Source organism: Diorhabda sublineata, chromosome 4 (genome assembly GCF_026230105.1).
Source record: "Diorhabda sublineata isolate icDioSubl1.1 chromosome 4, icDioSubl1.1, whole genome shotgun sequence".
Classification (NCBI taxonomy): domain Eukaryota; kingdom Metazoa; phylum Arthropoda; class Insecta; order Coleoptera; family Chrysomelidae; genus Diorhabda; species Diorhabda sublineata.
The window spans coordinates 4947453-4971716 of NC_079477.1; the positions used below are offsets into that span (position 1 = coordinate 4947453).

Consider the following 24264-nt stretch of genomic DNA (forward strand, 5'->3'; position numbering starts at 1 on the left):
CGTTACATTTAAACAATGAATGGCGAAAAACGATTCAAATTGCATTGAGAACATGAGTGCAAAATTTGTTGGTTCTATTATTGCTGGTATATTATTTTTAAGTTTAGTTGAATCGAAATTGTTAGATACGAGCAAATATTTCCAATCGAGACAAAAACGAGCAATTATATGGAGTGATGCAGGTATCAGTTGGGTTCAGGTAAGTTGTTCATACATATCATATCGAATTTAAAGAAACGAGAACAGAAGTTTCCATATCAACCCATTAATTGGACACGAAACTGGCTAGTACCGTATAATAAATATTATTAATACAGGGAATTTCTTTGTCAGGCATCCCATGTATCTTGTTTTCGTTTTAACACCCAAAATGTCTTATATTTCTATTTTCTACACTTCTTAATTTTCAAACTATGAATTTGATGGTAATTTAACTGTGAATGTCCTTGAGAATCTTGAAAATCTATTAAAATAAATAACTAGATCAAAACCTGACGTTATATTTACTACTTCATCAAAATATAGCCTTGAATATTTCTGAGATGGGTATATTTTTAAGATAGAATTCTCAATAATTTGATAGCATACGAGTAATTTTAACCACGGAATATTATAATTTATTATTATGGTTGAATACAACGTTACATTACATTATTTATTATTCCAACAACGACGAAATATAAAACATTGCTGGCTTTCTATATTACATCTTAATATTCTTGAGCATGCTTTTCTTAAAGTACCTGTATACTGAGGTTTGATGTCGAAACAGTACTTATTATTAATATTTGTTTGGCGATAGTTCTAATATCGGTTTTGTAGTATAAGATAAAACACTTTTTTTAACAAAGAATAGTTTTTAATGAATTATATATTTTCCATTTTGGTCAATGATCTTTTGCCATCTTTCTTTCGGCTTCATGATTTCGTGTTTATAAAATTTCTGGTCGTTATAAGCAAACACTGAATCAAGTGCGATTATAGGTGAAAGTTTGACCATCCAAGAATTCTACAAATTTCGAAATAAGTGGTAATCAGATGGTGCCAGATCAGGGCTGTATGGGGAATCACTTCCCATCCAAGCTCCAATAGTACAGCAACTGTAACAAACACATGAGTTGCCAAAGATGTCGTTTTTATTTGATTGCTTTATCCAGTTTCATTGATTTTTGACAGTAAACATCAGAATTGATCGTTCAGTTCCTTGGAATCAGCTCAAAAAACACAATACCTTTGTAATCCCACCAAACTGACAGCATAAGCGTTTTTTGCTGTTTTTCATCTTTCGATGTGGTTTGTGCTGGTTCGTCGTGTTTTTTCCATGATCATTTTCGAAGTATATTACTGTAAAGAATCCATTTTTCATTATCAGTGATGATTCTTTTCAAGAAACGGTCGGTTAAACTTCGTTTAACGTACATATCGTAAAATTTGATCGTTTGAGTAAAATGAATTTCTTTCAATTCGTGAGGTACTCAAATATCAAGCTTATTATCTAGCCCAAGACATTTCAAGTGTTTTTCAATTGTTTTGTTCGATACATGTAGCCTCGGTCAGACGATCTTCTCCAATTATGACTTTGTTTTGGTCTTCATTAACTTCGGTAGGCTGGCTGATTCTTAAGTGTTTCTTTCACATTTGTGATCATTTGATTTAGCGGATTCCCTGAGATTTTGGTGTATGGTCCTGTTTCGATTAAGTTGTCCACTCTCTCGAAATAGTGTATTCAGTATGAATATCACCAACGGTTCCAGAAATTCCAACTTAGTTACGACACCTTGAGAAGATTTTGTAGATATAATTTTAAAAAAAATCATCACAATAGATGAGATTAAGATATTACAATCTTCAAAAAATAGGATGTTCAAGTTCAAGATATCTTTTTTAGTTTATTTTTGGATTGGGATTACCATTAGAAGTGGAACATCATGCCATAACATTAGGAACAGTATTCAAAGCATTTTATGAATTACCTACAAATGCCAGTGTATACACACAACCCAGTCTACCAGTTCTAGGGAGAAGTAAAAGATCTACGTCGAGATGGGTTTTATATGAAGTTTTAGAACATATGATAGCAAGGTATGTAGTCATGTATGGAAAATGCGGGTCCGTATGTATGGAATAAACTGTGTGAAAAAAACTGGAATAGATCGATTTTTATTCGAAAATTGACAATTTACAATATGAAAATATTATCCCCCTCCAGCACCCCCTCTGAATTATAAGAACCCAAACGAAAATTTTGAATTGGAAAGGGGGTCGTGTGGGATTTTAGACCTCTGTTCAGCAATATAAAGTTTTTTCAAATTTGGTGCAATCATAACTGAAAAAATTAAATTCAAGATATAAAATTTTGATAATGTATTTAAAACAAAACTTTACGTTAAATGGAGATAATAATATCAATAAATCCTCAAAATGACCACCACTGTGTTTGGGTTGGTAGCCCTTATTTTTTGATGGTACAGTTAATGGTGAGGTTTATCTAGATTTTTTGATTAAATTCTTAGTGTCTAAATTACAAAGACTTATTCCTGATGTTAATCATCCAAATGAGATCGATATATTTACTAGACGTAGCTCCACCGCATTTTGTACGTACAGAAATTATTTGAGCGAGGTTTTTAGCAATAGGTGGATAGAAAGACGAAAAACGATTGAATGGCCGGCTAGATCCCCCGATTTGACTCTTCTTGATCACTTCTTATGGGGTTGCTAAAGTATATTTTAATAAACCAAACAATGTTGCTGATTTAAAAGTTAGGATAACGGAAGAAATTAACAAAATAACCCTCAAGGTCAAACAAAATGTACGAGAATTCTAAAATCGCCTCCCTCGGTTATTGTAAAAAAGTGAATGGTGGTCGCAATCAAATCAATCATAAAGTACATTCTAAATATTATGCGTTATTAGTATATTCATTCCATTATCAAAATTTTACATCTTAAAAATTAATTTTCTCAATTATGATTAAACCAAAGTTTTAGCGTAGTCTACGGAGCTTTCATTTGGTCCAACTATTGTGGCCTTCCCTTCAGAATAACACAAAACACCCGGCTATGCTAAGGGGGATTGTGATTCTTTACTTGCAGTTGTTTTCGGTCATGTCGAATCCGATTTAAAAAATTTTGCATCCCACCGAGTCACCATAAAAGATTGCAAATAATTATTTGCGAATAGTCTAAATCTGGTGCAAGTTTACTCTAGCTAGTTTTAACTGAGATTAACAAGATTTTGGTACGAATTTAGCAGTCACTATAATGATTATAACTTTCACATGACCGAAAAAAATCATGTAGAGTACCCCACTGGGGTATTTATATCAAGGTCAATACCTCGCGGTGAAGATGAATTCTGTATTACAGAGCTGAAAACGCTGAAAACTTTTGGTAAACAATGTGTTAAATGCATATAAAAAGATAAGTTGCCGGATGTCATTAAAAAGTCGTTTTCTCTATTCCTATTTCTCTTTTCCACCTCTATATATTTGAGCTCTTAGTGATGAACAATAAGAGCAGCTCCACCAGGATGTAAAAATAGTTGAAAAGGCTATATTAGAAGATTACTGCTGGCGTTTAAAGCGAGAAACACTTCTCAATATAAGAGAAAAGTTAAATATTTCTTTTTTTCTAGCGTATATTTAGTATTTTGAAGTGTACCAATATATAAATAGTATAATATAAATAATAATATAGTTTCATCGGAATTATTGAAAATAGAATGAAACAATACGTTTATTATTCAATATTATAACAAATAAATATGAAAATTCATTATGCAAGTGATGATTCCATCTCTATTCATGTATTAATTTATTCGAATGCTTGTTTTAGGTATAACAATGGAGACGGAAAGTCGTGTATTTTGAAAAATATCTGCGAACTCGCTCATTCTCCTTTGGAACAAAGATCGGGGTTGCTTGCAGAAATAGTTACTGCGATTTTAAAGTGAGCTACCAGAATTTTATAAAAAAAATCTACATCTTTTGAAAAGTTAAAGATAAATCCAAATTAGAAGTTATTAAGAGGAAAGACGAATGAGTTTTATTTCGTTGTTTCTTTTTGATTTTTTATATGTGTCATAAGCACATTTGCTTATTTTTATTTGTATAAAAACATTGAAAGACACAGCAGTATGAAATTTTTGAAAAATTTTAGTTAATTTTAATAATTCTAACTATCGAAGAGCCTACTAGGGCTATTAAATTACACGAATCGAGTTCAACACATACGGACATTATAAATCGTACCATTTTGAAGATGCTTAATCGGTTCTTTGAAAGTGGAATTTTTACCAGAAGACAAAAAACTGAAGGACCCAAAGTAAAAACCGTCATTGATGATCATCACCCGAGGCTAACGGTTTGTAGAAATCCTCGTAATACCTGCTGGATCCTAGGAAAAATTTTTTTTCAATACCCGAGGTGTTTTGTATCTACCACAATAATCCGTAATGTTAATTTGAAATTTAGTCGAGTTTTAAGAATAGTACTACTGAGATCTGCTCATGGGCAGCAAAGATTAGCTTGTGTATTGGTACCCCAACACTGGCGCAATGGAAAGAGGAATGCGATTCCCACAGGAGTTATGGAACATTTTGAGATAGTAGACGAAAACGAATATGGATGAATCTATGGACGTACTTGCATCATATAATTCGCCCCTTTCGAAGAGATACAATAGTAATCAGTCAAAGTTTTTTTCATTTACCGCTTCTACCTAGGTCGCTCTTTCTAAATTCCAAAGAGATTGCTGGGATCTGTTACAAATAGCAATTGACACGACAATCCGCGATCTTCTTCAATAGCTTTAAAGCAGAAATCGTATATAATTTATTGGGAAACTTGATTAAAAACATGCAGAGGAGTGCTACTATCCTACGTACTAATGGAGGTCACATAAAATATTTTAAAGAATCTTTTTATCAACTTTCTTGATAAATTCTCTTGTTTTATTATTATACACTAGCACTTCATTTAATTCTCAGTTTTTTATTGTAATATTTTTCTGATTTCCTAATTTATTTGAACTGATCTTCAGCGGTGGGGTAAATTTATACACAACAATTATTCTAGATTCAACTAACGTACATAAAAATAATTATCCATTACTTATATAATCAAATCACTACTTTTATAACTACTCTTCTAATTTATTTGAAATTAATAGTTACTTTTCTATTTCGTTTCGTTCACAATGACTTATTGTAAGCACAAGTTTATAACAGGAAGAAATTTCGAGAAAGTGAAGAAACAAATAAATAACAAGGTCTTTCAAGTAATTGGTGAAAAAAACAATGTAAATAAATTGCTTGCCACTGTGATAAAACCATGTAAATAAAAACAAAATCAAAGACTCCGCCTGTTTCGCCAAGTTATAGACTTCCATTATAGCCAAACAGGATCGGTATTACGGTGCATGTCATGTACGAGTCCGCAACAGTATTATTCATTTTTAGCCTTCAATTGAAGCTTTCAAAATCTAATTTGATTGCTAATATCCTTAACTTTTGAATAGTTTTCAGTGAAATATTTTCGGTCAACGGAAATAGCTGTTTCGACGTCCTATCATATAAATTTTGATTCCATACAATGATCAATAGACATTTCTCCACGAAGCTATTTGTTTTAAAACGTGTTTCTATTGGGTGAAAGAATTTCGTCCAGATATTAATTAACTAAAACTGAATGTGTATAGATATCTTTCTAGTGAAGTACCTTTCATTGTGGCACCTAGTTGATAGTGAAAACCCAAACATTCGGCCTGTTTTCAACAATCAGGCTTTTTGTATTACTACATTTTATATTGTACAAATATCTTCTGCTAACATCATCCAGGACCATCAATACGACTTTCATAAACATAGATCAACCTAGGATCTCCTCGCCTATGTCGCCAACATATGGACTAAAGTTATAGAGAAATATGGGGAATACAAAGCAAGTGCACTAGACATTTGGAAATATCGAAGGCTTTTCGCAGGGCTTGCCATGCCAACTTTCTAAATAAATTAAGATCGTTTCTCGCACATCAACTAGTTTACTTCCTATATTTCTCAAAGACCAATCCATCCAGGTCGCTATCGATGGACACACTTCAGGAATGTTTGAGATCAATGCTGGTTTCCCCAGGGATGCAATTTGTCACCTCTTCTCTTTTTCATCGACGATGTACTCGACAAAACTGTACCAATATATAGTTTCGCCGACGATAGCACGTTGATGTCGTCGTTCAAATCAACCACCACAATAAACTCGACTAACACCCAAATCGATAAGCAGCGACAGCTCATCATCATCAATATCGATCTTGAAAACATTTTGGAGTGATGTGGAAGCAATCTTAATGAGTTTAATTCAGGAAAGCCCCGTTTGCTATTTTATAAAGAAGAAACTATAGCTCAGGTTTTGGTCCTGTCTGGACATAAAATATCATCATCACCCCAAATTCTCTTGTTGGTTGTTGAGGATGGCAGCAATATGTCCTGGATTACTCACGAGGTCGAATTAACTTCACAAAAACTTGGATTCCTCTTTAAGGCCAAAAAGCTCCATATACTCCTCAATTCTCTACAAGGCCCAGATTCGGTATTGCTCACACATTTGGAGCGTAACCTTAAGATGTTAGTCTGAATACAGAAGAAAGCAATTCGACTTATAGGCGACCCAAAGTTAACCAGAAACTTGGATAGCTTAGAGTATAGAAGGAAGGTCACTGAACAATATAATACTGCTCACCTACTCCATAGGCGTCATGAATACCGAGCTTAGCTGCAGACACTCAGAACCTCAATTTATCGGGACCTCCTTTCTTTGGAGAAGTGCAAGTCTGTAGCGTCAGCTACCAAAGCACGTCTTTCCCGTACATTACAACCAAAGGAAGTTCAAGATCAATATCCACAGGCATCTCCATATGGTAGACATCACTAGAACTACTCAAGTGGATTGAGATTTGAATAAACAAAGATTTAATTTAATAAATCATGATAATGATAATTAGATAAGATCACGATTCAAATAAGACAAGACAATTCGTATCTGAGAAATAGTATTCAGCATTATAATATTATGAGAAAAGAAAAATTATTGTATTATTTTCTCATCCATTGAGTGATATTAAAGACAATGAACATAAAGTTGAGGCACCTATAAATTGATGATTCTTAATATGGAACTATTTCTATCAAATATAATTTCACAATTTGTTTGATCTTATGTTTTTTTTAATCGTTTTTTTTTAATCAAAAAATTTCGATTTTTCAGGCCGTCATTAACCGAAGAAGAATTCCTTTATCCATCGAATATGGATTACGTCTCTGCCGAAAAAATAGGAAAGACAGCGGGACATTGCAACTATCATTATCCAAATTGTAAATTGAACTTGTTGGAACAATATTCTAGATTTTTAAAATAAAATTTCTATCAATAATAAAAGGAATCATTATTAAACATTTCATTACTCAACACTTTTTTCTCGTTCTAACATACGCGATATCATAATATCTTCTCCGTGGCGAGTAGCGCGATTAATTCAATAATTTCTTACTTTTACATTTTGTAATTCTGCTGGATTAGTTGTTATTCCCTTAATGGTAAAGCTTTAACATAATTCTTTTAAATTCCTAGTTATTCGAGCTAGTTTCTCCAATCTCATTTTATCCACGATAGTTTCTGTCTTCTCTTCCAAACAACATCCAGAATTTCGTCTCACAATTATTTTTCGGTTATCGATCTCAATGTCTCTCGAGTTCAATTCGTTTCGCCGTCTTGATAGATTTAGAATCATCTTCATTGTCTCGTTTTCGTAGATTTGCTTTTAAGTCTGTAAAATTGTGATTATTTCCACCTCAAAATAGTAGAGATTGGGTTCTTTCGCAACTATTAGTGATTTACTATGACATTTGCGTAATGATAGGATCTATTAGTATGAGTTACTCAATTAAAAAGCAGTGGAAATAATGTAAATAATTCTTATGGGTTCGATAGAAAATAAAACTAAAGATATTCAAATAAATATTTATTTAAAGTTGTTGATAGAATTTATATTTAATCATAGCTCATAGTTGTAGATAGTGGTATTTCATTTTGACATACTTCTTCGTAATGCTCGCACTTGCTGAAAAAATTTTTGATAAAAAGTGCGTCGTTACCTTCATCCCTGAAAAAAAAATCATTAAGTATCTGAATCTTCAAGAGGATAATAATTAAATACACGCTAAACTAAACTGATTACAATTTTTAATGTTCCAATACTTTTATTTGAAATTATCTAAATGGAAAACAAGAACTGTTTTATTAATAAATATCTAATAAATGTACCTCATAATAATTTTCCCAATATCGCAAAAAAATCCACAAGTTTCGCTAAATTTGAAATTAGAAAAAGCCTTGCAAATTTGTTTCATTACGCAGGCCAATCCTTGAACAGCTGTCCTAAAATTTTCTAAATTATTAAAAATAATTTATAAAAGTTACTGCTGGATATTTCCAGAATGATTAAAAAAAATTATAGATTATCAAAAATTAAATCGTAATGGTGTTTGCAGGCTCTCGACTACGCCCTATCTTTGAGTTATTGGATTATATTTTTTTCTGGTAAAGAGGTCGTTAATTGAACATTGTTATTAATAATTATTGACCCCTAATTCCAAATACTTCCGTCTACAAATAGAGCGACTGAAAATGTAGTGAAAACTATAAAGTTCTAAAAAATTCATTGAGATATTGAACGTTCTACACCTTCAGTTAAATTCGTGCTAAAAATTAAAAATTTCGATTCTAATGCTTACTTTGCTTAAAATGTAATCATACAAAACGAAAATCCTTAATATGCCAAGTATAGTCCATCGTATGAAATGATTTTAACCCAACGTTTAGCAAGTTTTTTGACTTTGGTCTGAACATCTCAACATCTACTTTAGATTCAAACTTTGTTCCACTAAAGAATTTCTGAATAAATAGTAATCTGACGGTGCAATGTCCGGAATAATTGCTGGATGAAGTAGGAGCTTAATACTTAAGTTTTTCGATCTTATTCCGCGTAACTTTCACAGGATATGCGTTAACATATATTGTTGTAAAAGCTTCCAATAAAACCTCATAGATTCGCAGCATTAATAGCTCGACCATCTAGAATGATGTCGAAGTACAGTTACTGCGGGAAAAACGTGTCTTGAATCTTTTCGTCATATTCTGCCATTGTGAAAAAAAGAACCAGAAACAGACAATCTTCGCTCCTGTATTTTGGAAGCAAGCACGTCAAAGTGAGAGCTAATTAAATTGAATATCTTCTTCGATTATGAAGATAATGGGTATGACAAATATTATAAAATCATTAAAATCTACAATAGTGAAGTATCGAGTTTGAAAAAAAACGGCCACATCTTTGGATAAGGAGTAATTGGATTGCTTCACCACGACAACGCACTATGGTAACCATCGAGCCTTGTGCAGGAAGCACAAAGGCGTACAGCTTCACAAGCCTGCATTCTTGATATAGCTATCTGCATCTTTTGATTCTTTCTTAAATAAAAAAAGTCGCTCAAAGTACCGTTTGATGACAAACAGACGGTTAAAACTAAGGCGATGATTATATTGACAACTCCACAAAATGATAAAACTACTTCGGAGTTGGAACGTGTTATTCAACTAAATAGAGATATGAAGAATATAATTTACCGAATAATAAATTATAACATTTATACTAGATATGGAAAATATTGATCTCGTAGATATGGAAATGTTCAGAATTTTTAGTACTTTTAAACCTGGAAGAATGATCAAACAAATTGAGCGATCAACCAAACAATATTGATCACATAGATATGGAAATGGTTCGGAATTTTTAGCACTTTTAAACCTGGAAGAATGATCAAACAAATTGAGCGATCAGCCGTAGATATGGAAATGGTTCGAAATTTTTAGTACTTTTAAACCTGGAAGAACGATCAAACAAATTGAGCGATCAGCCAAACAATACTGATCTCGTAGATATGGAAATGGTTCGGAATTTTTAGTACTTTTAAACCTGGAAGAACGATCAAACAAATTGAGCGATCAGCCAAACAATACTGATCTCGTAGATATGGAAATGGTTCAGAATTTTTAGTACTTTTAAACCTGGAAGAACGATCAAACAAATTGAGCGATCAGTAAAACAATACTGATCTCGTAGATATGGAAATGGCTCGGAATTTTTAGTACTTTTAAACCTGGAAGAATGATCAAACAAATTGAGCGATCAGTAAAACAATACTGATCTCGTAGATATGGAAATGGTTCGGAATTTTTAGCACTTTTAAACCTGGAAGAATGATCAAACAAATTGAGCGATCAGCCGTAGATATGGAAATGGTTCGAAATTTTTAGTACTTTTAAACCTGGAAGAACGATCAAACAAATTGAGCGATCAGCCAAACAATACTGATCTCGTAGATATGGAAATGGCTCGGAATTTTTAGTACTTTTAAACCTGGAAGAATGATCAAACAAATTGAGCGATCAGTAAAACAATACTGATCTCGTAGATATGGAAATGGTTCGGAATTTTTAGCACTTTTAAACCTGGAAGAATGATCAAACAAATTGAGCGATCAGCCGTAGATATGGAAATGGTTCGAAATTTTTAGTACTTTTAAACCTGGAAGAACGATCAAACAAATTGAGCGATCAGCCAAACAATACTGATCTCGTAGATATGGAAATGGTTCGGAATTTTTAGTACTTTTAAACCTGGAAGAACGATCAAACAAATTGAGCGATCAGCCAAACAATACTGATCTCGTAGATATGGAAATGGTTCGGAATTTTTAGCACTTTTAAACCTTGAAGAATGATCAAACAAATTGAGCGATCAGCCGTAGATATGGAAATGGTTCGAAATTTTTAGTACTTTTAAACCTGGAAGAACGATCAAACAAATTGAGCGATCAGCCAAACAATACTGATCTCGTAGATATGGAAATGGTTCGGAATTTTTAGTACTTTTAAACCTGGAAGAACGATCAAACAAATTGAGCGATCAGCCAAACAATACTGATCTCGTAGATATGGAAATGGTTCGGAATTTTTAGTACTTTTAAACCTGGAAGAACGATCAAACAAATTGAGCGATCAGCCAAACAATACTGATCTCGTAGATATGGAAATGGTTCAGAATTTTTAGTACTTTTAAACCTGGAAGAACGATCAAACAAATTGAGCGATCAGTAAAACAATACTGATCTCGTAGATATGGAAATGGCTCGGAATTTTTAGTACTTTTAAACCTGGAAGAATGATCAAACAAATTGAGCGATCAGTAAAACAATACTGATCTCGTAGATATGGAAATGGTTCGGAATTTTTAGCACTTTTAAACCTGGAAGAATGATCAAACAAATTGAGCGATCAGCCGTAGATATGGAAATGGTTCGAAATTTTTAGTACTTTTAAACCTGGAAGAACGATCAAACAAATTGAGCGATCAGCCAAACAATACTGATCTCGTAGATATGGAAATGGCTCGGAATTTTTAGTACTTTTAAACCTGGAAGAATGATCAAACAAATTGAGCGATCAGTAAAACAATACTGATCTCGTAGATATGGAAATGGTTCGGAATTTTTAGCACTTTTAAACCTGGAAGAATGATCAAACAAATTGAGCGATCAGCCGTAGATATGGAAATGGTTCGAAATTTTTAGTACTTTTAAACCTGGAAGAACGATCAAACAAATTGAGCGATCAGCCAAACAATACTGATCTCGTAGATATGGAAATGGTTCGGAATTTTTAGTACTTTTAAACCTGGAAGAACGATCAAACAAATTGAGCGATCAGCCAAACAATACTGATCTCGTAGATATGGAAATGGTTCGGAATTTTTAGCACTTTTAAACCTTGAAGAATGATCAAACAAATTGAGCGATCAGCCGTAGATATGGAAATGGTTCGAAATTTTTAGTACTTTTAAACCTGGAAGAACGATCAAACAAATTGAGCGATCAGCCAAACAATACTGATCTCGTAGATATGGAAATGTTCAGAATTTTTAGTACTTTTAAACCTGGAAGAATGATCAAACAAATTGAGCGATCAACCAAACAATATTGATCACATAGATATGGAAATGGTTCGGAATTTTTAGCACTTTTAAACCTGGAAGAATGATCAAACAAATTGAGCGATCAGCCGTAGATATGGAAATGGTTCGAAATTTTTAGTACTTTTAAACCTGGAAGAACGATCAAACAAATTGAGCGATCAGCCAAACAATACTGATCTCGTAGATATGGAAATGGTTCGGAATTTTTAGTACTTTTAAACCTGGAAGAACGATCAAACAAATTGAGCGATCAGCCAAATAATACTGATCTCGTAGATATGGAAATGGTTCGGAATTTTTAGTACTTTTAAACCTGGAAGAATGATCAAACAAATTGAGCGATTAGCCAAACAATATTGATCTCGTAGATATGGAAATGGTTCGGAATTTTTAGTACTTTTAAGCCTGGAAGAACGATCAAACAAATTGAGCGATCAGCCAAACAATACTGATCTCGTAGATATGGAAATGTTCAGAATTTTTAGTACTTTTAAACCTGGAAGAATGATCAAACAAATTGAGCGATCAACCAAACAATATTGATCACATAGATATGGAAATGGTTCGGAATTTTTAGCACTTTTAAACCTGGAAGAATGATCAAACAAATTGAGCGATCAGCCGTAGATATGGAAATGGTTCGAAATTTTTAGTACTTTTAAACCTGGAAGAACGATCAAACAAATTGAGCGATCAGCCAAACAATACTGATCTCGTAGATATGGAAATGGTTCGGAATTTTTAGTACTTTTAAACCTGGAAGAACGATCAAACAAATTGAGCGATCAGCCAAATAATACTGATCTCGTAGATATGGAAATGGTTCGGAATTTTTACTACTTTTAAACCTGGAAGAACGATCAAACAAATTGAGCGATCAGCCAAACAATACTGATCTCGTAGATATGGAAATGGTTCGGAATTTTTAGTACTTTTAAACCTGGAAGAACGATCAAACAAATTGAGCGATCAGCCAAACAATACTGATCTCGTAGATATGGAAATGGCTCGGAATTTTTAAGGCTTTTAAACCTGGACTCAAGCAAATTGAGCGATCAGCCAAACAATACTGATCACGTAGATATGGAAATGGTTAGGAAATTTTAGCACTTTTAAATTTGTACCTCTGCTTGTTGTCAGCGAATGCTTCTATTTTATACAAATTCCGACATTGTACTGTATCTGGTGGTCGGAGTATGTAGTATAAATTTCATAATAAGCTAAAATTTTACTTATGAGATTTTATCGACTCTGTATTATTTAAAATCTTCGATAATTTTTATCACCTGCGTTTTGGCATTCATTAAAGTGACAAGATTGTTATATCCATTCAAAAAAAGGTGAAAATATATTAACATACATATTTATTACCAATAAATTGATCTGATCTCTTCGGAGTTATACTAAGTACATTGAAAACGATTATATTTATAACGTGACGATAGTCTTCTAAGGAAACTTACTCATTAGGAATATTGCTAATGTCATCATGGATATCTCTTTTGAACAAAGTGAATCTGCTTTTCACATCGTGGGGTAGATCAAAGTTCATCCTTACTGTATAACCACAAGCAACAACTTGATTGTAAGGAAGAGTATTTAATTTTCCATTGAAACGAAACTACAAAAAATATTCATAATCATAAAGCAATAAATATAAAATCATAATTATGAAAAAAAGCTTGATTAGATAGCCTATCTAACCTAACTGATACAATGTTTTTAATACATCTTAGATTTTCATATAAAAAATAAAATTAATTTGCTAACAGGAAGCAAAAGAAACATAAAACTTTAAATGGGCAGTTGATTAGATTATACTTAAGACAAAAGACGAAGGCTAAAAACGAAAAATGTTATGGTTTCCATTTGTGTATTGTGTACCGAGACCAAAACCCAAATTCCAGTAGTGACGAGTCGGTTATACTTCTTGTAAATTGTAAATTCACCTTGTAATGGAAAACAAGTACTGTCAGAGGAAGAATAAGACAGTCATTTGTTGTTATATTATTACAAAAAGAAGAAAGAATCGATTGAATTCAATTATAAACTAAGTCTAACTAATAAATTACAGGACATAGAACAGAACACACAGATAAAAAATACGAGCTGATACAAAATAAAAAGAAAACCTATAGTATGGACGAGATCTGTCTATTAAATAACGAGACTGCGCGCCTAGAGGGCGCCCTAGGCGGGTAGGGTGAAAAACGAGTAGTGCATTGGGTATCTAGATATCTTGTTCCGTCACTGAATTTGTGCAATAGCGGTTCGAAAAAAAACTCCGACTGGGTGCTATAAATTGTTGCAAGAGGCCTATGGGGACAATTCTCCATCTCGTGCGGTTGTTTTTGAGTGCTGTAAGCGCTTTAGTGAAGGCCGAGAGAGCACTGAAGATGACCAGCGCCCAGGTCGCCCTGTGACTGTTTCAACTCCGGAAACAGAGTATATTGAGGGGGAGCATTCGAATATAGAATAATTATTATATTAAAACCCTTGTTCGTAACAAGTCTCGTTTTTTAATAACCAGACCTCGTACCTCAATTCACATAAAGCAGAAGACAGACAGACAGACATTTGTACTGGAACAGAGAAGAGAAAAAAGAAGTCATAAAAAGTGAAAGTAAAATATGAGAATATGAATATGAAAATAAGAGATTGATAGGTATATTGAAGGAACGAAAGTGGCAATGGCGTGGGAAACAATAAGAAATGTGAGAAAGGAAGAAAAACAACAGAATAATTTCAATCTAATAGAAATAAGTCAACCAAGAAGTAGAAGCGCTAACAGTAGACGAAATTTGGAAAACTTCACAACTGTCAAAAAATTGAAAGACTGTAGAACCCGGTAATATTCCCCTTGTGTTGATGAAACAAAATATTACACAAAATTATAACAAAGCTATTCAATAAGTGCCTGTTGAAGAAGTGTGACAATTATCGTGGCATTAGTGTAACTAGCGCAATGGTAAACTTGTACGGCATAGTTTTGAAAAATAGGATTTAAAAAAATATTATTGAAATAGAAGTACAGAACGGATTTGTATTGATAATACATTCATTTTACAACAAATACTAGAGAACCGTAAAGCCAGAAATTTAGCCACTCACCTCGTATTTGTTAATCTCGAAAAGACCTACGACACGATGCAGTTGAAAACGCTTTTTGATATATTGATAAAATCTGACCTCAGCAGTGTTTATATTTGAGCTATTCAGACCAAATACAGAAAGTCAAAAGCACGTAGTCGTGTTGGGAAATACCGTATCAAAACCATTTTCGTATTCGAAAGGTTTGAGACAAGGGTGTAGTTTATCACCAACATTATTTGAAATATATATTCAGGAAGCTCTAATTAGTTGGAGAACTAAAATTTCAAGAATGGGAATTGAGATAGAGGATCAGTGATTAACAACTGTTTATAAAATTATTTGATGAGGATATATTCAGTACTTTTGAGTAAATAAAACAAAATTGGAATATAAATGAAATTTGATTCAAAACTGCCAATTCCCAAAAAGAACGATAACTGTATACGAAAAATTTGCATCAACATTAAGGTAATTTGGCTCTTATACATCTTAATTTCACAATAATGATGAATTTTTCGTTTAAGACAGTTGAAACTGGTTCGGTCTTAATATTATAATAAATCAATCAAATTTGAATATGTAGTAAATTCGCTTCAAAAAAGGAAACCAAAAAAGGAACGATAACTTTGAAAGAAAAATTGGCATTAACATTTAAATCGGTATTTATACATCTCAACAATTTAACAAAAGTGGTGGATTGATTAAGTCCGTTGAAAATGATTCAGTTTAAATTACTTTTCACTATTGCTTCTCGGCGTTTTGTAGTTTTTGTTAATATATTAGGAAAACTATTTTAGTTGACTGGTGACTACTTGTGAAAGCTTATAGCTGAAGTTGTCTGCTTCCATGTCTCTCTTCCAAAAATTCATCATTCAGAAATCACTATCTGATTCGAAATATTACTCCTTAACGTTTCATCTTTGTTTGAATCCAGTTGACATGATGTCTTATTTCAATTGATCCTCATCAGAAAAAGACGTCATTTCCAATGTTTTTCTACTTGATTTCAGTCTTCTGCGTGGGTTGCTCTCGCCAATTTACTCAAATAAAAAGATAAGTAAGTTTCGGACTCTTGTCTCTGTCATGCTGTGAATCGCCACCTTTATAGCCACTCTAATTACTTGTTTTTTGGTGGCTTTCCTGGACCCAGCTTTCTCCTCTCAGGAAGGTCCAAAAAATAATATTTTGTTTGGCCTTCAATTGCATTACTATTTTCATTAGTCAAAATGCAGACTTATAATTGATCTAAACTATATTCACTGTATTATCATAATAAATGAGCTCATTTTCTCATTTATGTCGCTCATATTATTTTTTTATAAAGTCTAGTTGTTTACTTGCGAGAACAATATTATTGTAAAATAGAAGCTTACAACTTCGAAAATAACAAAAACTGGGTCAATCTGAAAAGTTTCAAGATATAAAACTGAATACTTACAAAAAATTTACTACTTTTTGTAAAAACTACTCTCCTCCTAACTCTACTTCTAGCCAAATCTGTCGAACAATGTATATTATAAATGAAAATCGATAGAAATATTATTGCAGTCAAACGAATTGAATTTCCGAACATCTTAACATTGTAAATGGTGAAAATTACAAACTATACTTGTTTGAAAAAAGAATAAATGAAATTTCTTGAACAAAAAGTAAATAACACAAACCGTTAAAAGTTAAAAGACAATACTAATTTATTGGAGCAATATAAAAGAGATACAAATTGGTTTTGTAAAGAAAGTATTCAAAACAAATAATAGAACTGTTGGATAAAATAGTTATATCAACAAATACCCGTTATATACAAAGAAATAAGTTTGCTGGACCTGCGAAACAGACACACATGAACTAGATGAAACAAAAATTAACTAAACTAATTATTTATCAATTAGAAGTTAAGCTAAAAGTTTTATAGCTATCAGTTAAAATTGCAGGCAACTTCTTATATGATGAATCTAGCACTTTATTTTGCATTATGTATATCTTGTTATTGCAGTGTGGTTGCTGTAAACCACTGTAAACTTCTTGAAATGACAAGTGCTAGCATGCAATTCCTTGCGAGGTCAAAATATTGCACGTTGCTTAACATTAGTCTCTTGCCATCGCATCATGGCTGCCACTATTAAAAATTCCATAAATAAAAGTAATCAAATTCCTAATATCTTTATTCAATATCCAGTTTAAAAATAACAAAACTAAGTGAAGAAAACAAGTGAAAAGTCATCAGTGAATCAAAACGGAATCATGAGTTTTGCTATACAATTGGAATAACTAAAAAATAATTAGCTAAAGACGTGATATCAGCAGATCAAAAACATTTGTAACACTGAGGTTAGAGTTTTAGTACTATATATGCTATAATAGCAGTATTAGGTAGATCAGTTGATTGATTGGAACACTTCTATAAAACTAAATTCTCAAGTTTTAACTTAGGAAGGTAGCCACTTTAGCAGACATACAGAAGAGAGTGAAATTAGCTTTTTTATTCGCAATATTTTAATCTTGTTTACGAGAGTGCATAGATATAGCTCGGCTGATCGATTATCAATTTCTTTTGCATCCAAGAAGTGTAGTTACCTTTGACTTAACAACTAACGAAATGTAAGTTAGACCAGCTTGAACATTTTAGTTATTTTGTAACCTAATCCTGGCGTGCTTTGTGGTAAATCTAATCTTCTTGTTGATTCGTCGCAGATGTAGCTCAGCTCATCGATTATCAATTTCTTTTGCATCCAAGAAGTGTAGTTACCTTTGACTTGACAACTAACGAAATGTAAGTTAGACCAGCTTGAACATTTTAGTTATTTTGTAAACTAATCGTGTGCTTTGTGGTAAATCTAATCTTGTTGTTGATACGTGATTATATCATTTGTTTTATTTTATTGTAGAAAATTACGAGTATCTGGCAGAAATTAAGTACAAGAAGACAAAGGGTTAGTTTTAATTCGTAGCAACCAAGAAGCCTCAAAAGATATTACATAAAGTGCGCACAAATAGTTTGCACACCAAAGCCTTAAGTATCTGTTTCAAGCATTATGAAAGGTTCTCAACCATGTATCATAGCTAATACAGGAAAAAAAGTACCAAAGCTTTGTAATCAATCAACTGATCTAATTGACATACGGTATATTGTTGAACCAGCAGTAAATAGATTTTCCTAGAATTACATGTATAAAATTGGAACCAAACCGATAAGCTGAGCTTTATCTGGATATGCTTCTGATCGAGATATACTGTTTTACATTCTTTGCACGTTGCTTAGCTTGAGGTCAAGAGGTTGAGTGGCTCATATAAACGACTGAGGGTAAATAAAAGATAATATGATATAACCCAAAATTCAATTCGGTGGACGTACTAGAACTAGGATTGAAAATCGTTGTTATGAACCCCACTTTTTGTAAAAGATATTAAACAAAGCAAAACTAAAAGCAATCCGTTCCTTTGGTGTTGCTAAAACAAACATACTGATTAGATCTCGAAATTCAGTTATTTAAATTTACATAAAATACCAACGGAGACATATGGAAATTAACCCAAATAGTAATGTATAGCCTCGGCTAGTACGATGTGTTATTTTAGTCAGAAATCTTTTGATAAATAATTAACAGATTTGAATCAGGTAAATATACATTAATGAAGTAGTCGTATTGGGGTGTGTTTCTAATTGAATATTAGATAAGCATTTAACGGATGACATCTTCAGCAATTGGGATGTTTTTGAATTAATAGATTTCTTCTCATTATGATGCTTTGTCTCTAAAATCCCAAATTTCTACTTTTGTTTTAGTAATTCTCAAAAACCAATTTATAGGTTATAATTGGCACTTGGATTATTTTTAAGATGGTTAAACTACTGAATTTAATAATCATTAGTTACTTTGGATTATGTTTTGGAAAAAGTGATGTTACTATAGTCGATAAGTCTAACGTCTTTTTGAGCAGGAGAAAACGTTTTTTAATGTTTCCCCCTGGAAGCAATATGGCGGTAAGATTTATTTACATTTTATTGTTATTAAAAATCTTCAGATTTTTGTTATTAGAAAATTATTTTTCCATTATGTAAGTTTGAGAAGCTTAATAAATATTTTGATTCAAAGATTTGTAAAGTGTAGCGTTATATACAGATAAGAAACCCAACAAAACAGTTCTTTAGCGTAGGAAATTTATTTGTGGACAAGATCCAAGGGTGTCCTCAAAGCATTGAAATTGAACAAAGGAAATTTTGAGAACAGAAACTACAATCATGGAAGGATAATAAAGCTTAAATGTTAGACCAAAAACAACGTAGATTTAAGGAAGCCTTCAAGAAAAGATATTCAAAATTAGCAACCATCTTTGATCAAATTTAACTTGGAATATCAAATTTGGGATCCAATCATACTTGAAATGCAATTATTGAGAAAATTAAAATTGAAAAACCTGATTTTCAACCAAATATAACTTAAAAGTTATAACTTAGAAAAGTTACATTGCAAACAAATTGACTTTGTTGATAAGATTTTTGACCCAATTGAACATGGAGAAACCAATTTGCGACCAAATAAATCTTGGAAAGTCATTTTTCCACCAATTTAAGCTGGGAAAAGGAGATTTGCAATTAAATTGGAATTTAAGATTAAATTAAACTGGGAAAATTCAACCAAAATTTGAAAAAGCCAATTTTTGAGTAAATAATACTTGAAAAAGCCAATTTTTTATTAATAAAACTTGGGGATTCCTTTTTCTACTAAATTAAACATAGGAAAGCTAAGTTTTGAATAAGTCGTTTTTACTAAATTTGGAAAAGTCAATTTTGAACCAACTTGGAATTGTTCATATTAGCATAATCCAAACTGTAGGATAATAAAACTTGGAAAAGCCAATTTTTTACCAAATATAACTTAGGAAATCATATTTCCACTAGATTAAACATGTAGAGTCAATGTTCAACCAATGAGGAATTATAGATATTAGGGAAATCAGATATTTCACAAAATGAAACTTAGAAAAGTTAATTTTTAACTAAATTAATCTAGGAAAATTCAATTTTGAACAAATTAAGTTTGACATAAGGCGTTTTTCACTAAATTTGGAAAAGTCAATTTTTCAACCGACTTGGAATTGTTCGTACTTAGAAAATCCAAATTGCGAGACAATAAAACTTGGAAAAGCCAATTTTAATCAAATAAACTTACGAAATAATTTTTCCACTAAATTAAACATGTAAAGTCAGTGTTCAACCAATGAGGAATTATAGATACTAGTAAAATCGGATATTTCACATAGTGAAAACTTAGAAAACCTAATTTTTGGCTAAATTAATCTTGGAAAATTTAATTTTTGAACAAATTATGTTTGGGATAAGTCTTTTTCCACTAAATTTGGAAAAGTCAATTTTCAACCAATTTCGAAATGTTCATAATAGGAAAATCCAAATAAAACTTAGGAAATAGTTTTTCCACTAAATTAAACATGAATGAAAATTATAGATAGTAGGAAAATTGAATATTTGGCAATATGTAACTTATAAAAGCCAATATTGGCCTAATTAAACTAGGAAAATTGAATTCTTGAACAAATTAAATTTGGGGAAAGTCGTTTTCCACTAAATTAAATTTGGAAAAGTCAATTTTCAAATTGAAAACAATAAACTAGAAATATCCAATTTTTGGGAATTGAAAGAACCAATTTCTGACCAAATGACTCTTCATAGAGTCATTCAGATGCTTTCTATAACTAACTTAGTAAGCTTATTAGCTTGTACTTTAGGAGGATGCACTTTTTCTGTCTTCTAGAATACTTAGTTTTCCCTATTCTCTTATCTTGTTTTTAGTAATATTGAATGAAGTTAAATAACATCATCCGTTGATAAAGCCATATTGTAGTATTTCAATCGTTATTTCGCTTAACTCATTATTTTATATTCTTCTTGTTTTTTTTTCTTATCATCCATTTTCCATATCTGTCCACGTTCTAGTTGCGTCTTCGTTAATTTTACCATAGAATTATTATAGATTTCCACAGCTGGAGTAGCGGCATTATTGAGATCTCAACCGACAGGAATCAATGTTCTTGGAGAGATGGACTGTCCGTTTGCTTTACCAAGCGATACAAGAATATTACGACGATCTAATTGGATCAAACGACATAAAAGGGAAATATATTCTACACTGAAAGAAGCGTTAACAATGTGAGTTTTATATCGAAGTCTTTCTCGTTTATCGGTTGCTGGTTTACATGTGAAACAATATTTTAAATACTAGCTATATAAAACAAATAATATGTATTATTGTTACAGAAATGGATTTAATGGAACAGCGTGTGTATCAAAAATGATTTGCGATGCTAAAAAATATGTGCCAATGAAAGGAAAATCTATGATCAAAGATATTCTCTTGCTGGTTTTCGAGTAAGTAGAATATATGATTTAAGGACTTTTCGGAAACTATGATCGGATTAACCTGATATGAATGTTCGAAAACTAACCCGGATCACGTTCATTGATCTGATCTGATCGAGTTAATCGGGGCTTATCATGTGTTTTGATCCTTTCTACTCTGGTAGACCGGTGGATAAATGCGATCAGTTGAAGGGTTGTTTCATTTGTCAATGGTTATGGTTTTTTAACTTTAAAAGTTATTTATTCTCCTTAAATGACTGTCTACTAATTATTCTCATGAGCAGCATCATTGATAGGTTACAGAGGTTTGTGGTTTTTATATTTTCAGTACTGCAGCTCATTAATTTCTAGCTTTAACAAATATTACACATCTAAAATATATTATACTACTAAATAAATATCATGGAAAAATTAACGCACATAAAAGTAATTGGAATCAAAAGTTCGTGTTAAATCTTGTTTTAAATTCCAAAATTAAACGTGGCGTTTGGAAACTAGGATTCTTAATCAGGTGATCTACTGGAACTCCAGTTACAGTTTCCGACAAACCCTTTATTTAATAAATTTCAGTACTATTCTGTGTGTATCTATACGTGAACATGTTTTCAGTTACTCCGAAGAAGACTTCAATAATGAAGAACTATGTTCAGAAAATCTAGAAAAAAATTGTCCAATGTCCATTATGGAACACGTTTTAGAAGAAGTTACATCATTAAACGATTGATAGTTGTATTAATAGCCGCTAAATTAAAGAAATGATATATAATATTTTCTCATTTTAATTTTCCTCGTATATTTTTAATTTCTAAACATACAATTTATTTTTTATTATTTTTCTCTATAGCTTTCATTTCTACAATGGAAAACACGGAATCTTGAAATGGTTCCATTTCGGAGATGTCTAAACAGATGTCTTAAATGAATTTCTTCCAATTCGTGAAGTACCCAAATATCAAGCTTCAAAGGACATGTCTAAACAGAAATTACGATAAGTTAATTATAACCTTTGCCAAATTTAATTCATAGTAAGAGTACCTACCTGCTATCTTTCTTTGATCAACATTTTTCAAATTCAACAAACAATAAATATACATCAATTATAACCGAATTCGATTCACTTTACTTGTCTGTATTTCCCCGGAATATACGCCATCTCACGAGAGGAAGCATGAGGTCGGTTGATCCCTTTTGCTTCTGACGAATATTGACATAATGGTCATAGTTATATAGAATACTCAACTCATAGCCTCATTGAAAATATCTACAATGGTTAATAATATAAATATATAAAATAATATAATAATAATAAGATTTTTCGTTGCACGAAATAAGTATTTCCAATCAAATGAAAATAATGAGATAAAATTGTTATCATCGACATATCGATACGAAAAATAGTTTAAGATGAAATATTAAGTTGGCGAGAAAGTAATATCGGTTTTGTAGTATAAAATAAAACCCTTTTTTTTCAACAAAGAATACTTTTTAATCAATCATATATTTTCCGTTTTGCTGGATGACCTTTTGCCATGTTTCTTTCAGCTTCATGATTCCGCGCTCATAAAATTTCTGGTTCTTATCAGCAAAAAACTGTACCAGGTGGGATTAAAGGTTATCGTCATCTATGAAAGTTTGACCATTCAAAGAATTTTTCAAGCTGCATGGGGGATGTGGCATCACTTCCCAACCAAGCTCCAATAGTTTCCCACGAGTTGCCAAAGATTTGTGAGGCCTTGATTTATCATGGTGGAAACTAAACCCCTCCGATTTGACAAATCTGGCAATTTTTCTTTGATTGCTCCATCCAGTTTCATTAATTGTTAACAGTAAACATCAGAATTGATGTCTGGTTCCTTGGAAGTAGCTCAAAAATCACAACACCTTTGTAATCCCACCAAGCTGACAGCATGAGCTTTTTTTGTTGTTTTTCAGCTTTTTATGTGTTATGAGTTATTCAAAAAATAAAGCAACGCTCTCTATTAGTAAAAAGCGTAAGTACTTAGTTGCCAGCCTTATATTTGAAACACAACAAAATATTTTTCATTTAATGAACTACAATAAAAACATTTTTATAATCTATTTTTATGGATGAGAGAGTAGCAAAATAATAAAACATTTGTGAGACGATTCAAATATTATACCACGAGTATTTTCGCATAAAATATTATTTGAATGAATATACACAAATGATGCATTTCTTTTCTCACAGAACCGGCATATTATTCGAATTTAGTGGGAAGTAACTTAATATTCTTTGATTTTAACCAATTAAGAGCGATATTGTACATCAAGCGTATTATTTTGCAAATTATGCGAGTCGGCTAAACGAGTATGTTGTAGAATAAAAAGTAATTGAATATTAAATACAATGAACAATTATGAAATAAATATTTGTTTATTATCTCCATTGTGACAATAATATTAGTAACACTGAAATATAGTAAATATGATTAGTTATTGTTTGGAGTGCAGTGGAAATATTTTCAATATTTACTGTTATTTTTAAAGTTTTATTGTCCGCAATAAGTACAAATGCAGTAGGTAAATAAAAATATTAATGATAGCACCAGCATTATAGTTTTGAATATACTATTGCCGAAAAACTATTAATATTTATTAGTATTAGAAACTGTAAATATTATTTTGATTCATATTGCTATGGAGATAATGAGAATATATTGTGATATATCATCAAAAAAAATTGTTTG

At 31.8% G+C, this 24264-nt stretch overlaps 2 protein-coding genes across 2 annotated transcripts; both read left to right on the forward strand.

Moving 5' to 3' along the window:
* Positions 1–52: 52 nt before the first annotated feature.
* LOC130442965 (uncharacterized) lies at positions 53–7416 on the forward strand. The gene is made up of 4 exons (XM_056777383.1): positions 53–199; positions 1889–2082; positions 3838–3951; positions 7266–7416. Exons 1-4 carry the CDS (start codon positions 53–55, stop codon positions 7414–7416), a joined length of 606 nt encoding a protein of 201 aa, XP_056633361.1.
* Positions 7417–19018: 11602 nt separating this feature from the next.
* Positions 19019–22280, forward strand: LOC130442966 (uncharacterized). The gene is made up of 4 exons (XM_056777385.1): positions 19019–19162; positions 21171–21346; positions 21455–21565; positions 22166–22280. Exons 1-4 carry the CDS (start codon positions 19019–19021, stop codon positions 22278–22280), a joined length of 546 nt encoding a protein of 181 aa, XP_056633363.1.
* Positions 22281–24264: the final 1984 nt, after the last annotated feature.

Excerpts from the sequence above, each read along its gene's own strand:
- LOC130442965 (XM_056777383.1), top strand. The coding sequence starts at position 53 with ATGAGTGCAAAATTTGTTGGTTCTATTATTGCTGGTATATTATTTTTA. Across the intron at positions 2,083-3,837 it reads TTAGAACATATGATAGCAAG|GTATAACAATGGAGACGGAA; the intron begins GTATGTAGTCAT and ends TGCTTGTTTTAG. Across the intron at positions 3,952-7,265 it reads ATAGTTACTGCGATTTTAAA|GCCGTCATTAACCGAAGAAG; the intron begins GTGAGCTACCAG and ends TCGATTTTTCAG.
- LOC130442966 (XM_056777385.1), top strand. The coding sequence starts at position 19,019 with ATGGTTAAACTACTGAATTTAATAATCATTAGTTACTTTGGATTATGT. Across the intron at positions 19,163-21,170 it reads CCCCTGGAAGCAATATGGCG|ATTTCCACAGCTGGAGTAGC; the intron begins GTAAGATTTATT and ends GAATTATTATAG. Across the intron at positions 21,566-22,165 it reads ATTCTCTTGCTGGTTTTCGA|TTACTCCGAAGAAGACTTCA; the intron begins GTAAGTAGAATA and ends ACATGTTTTCAG.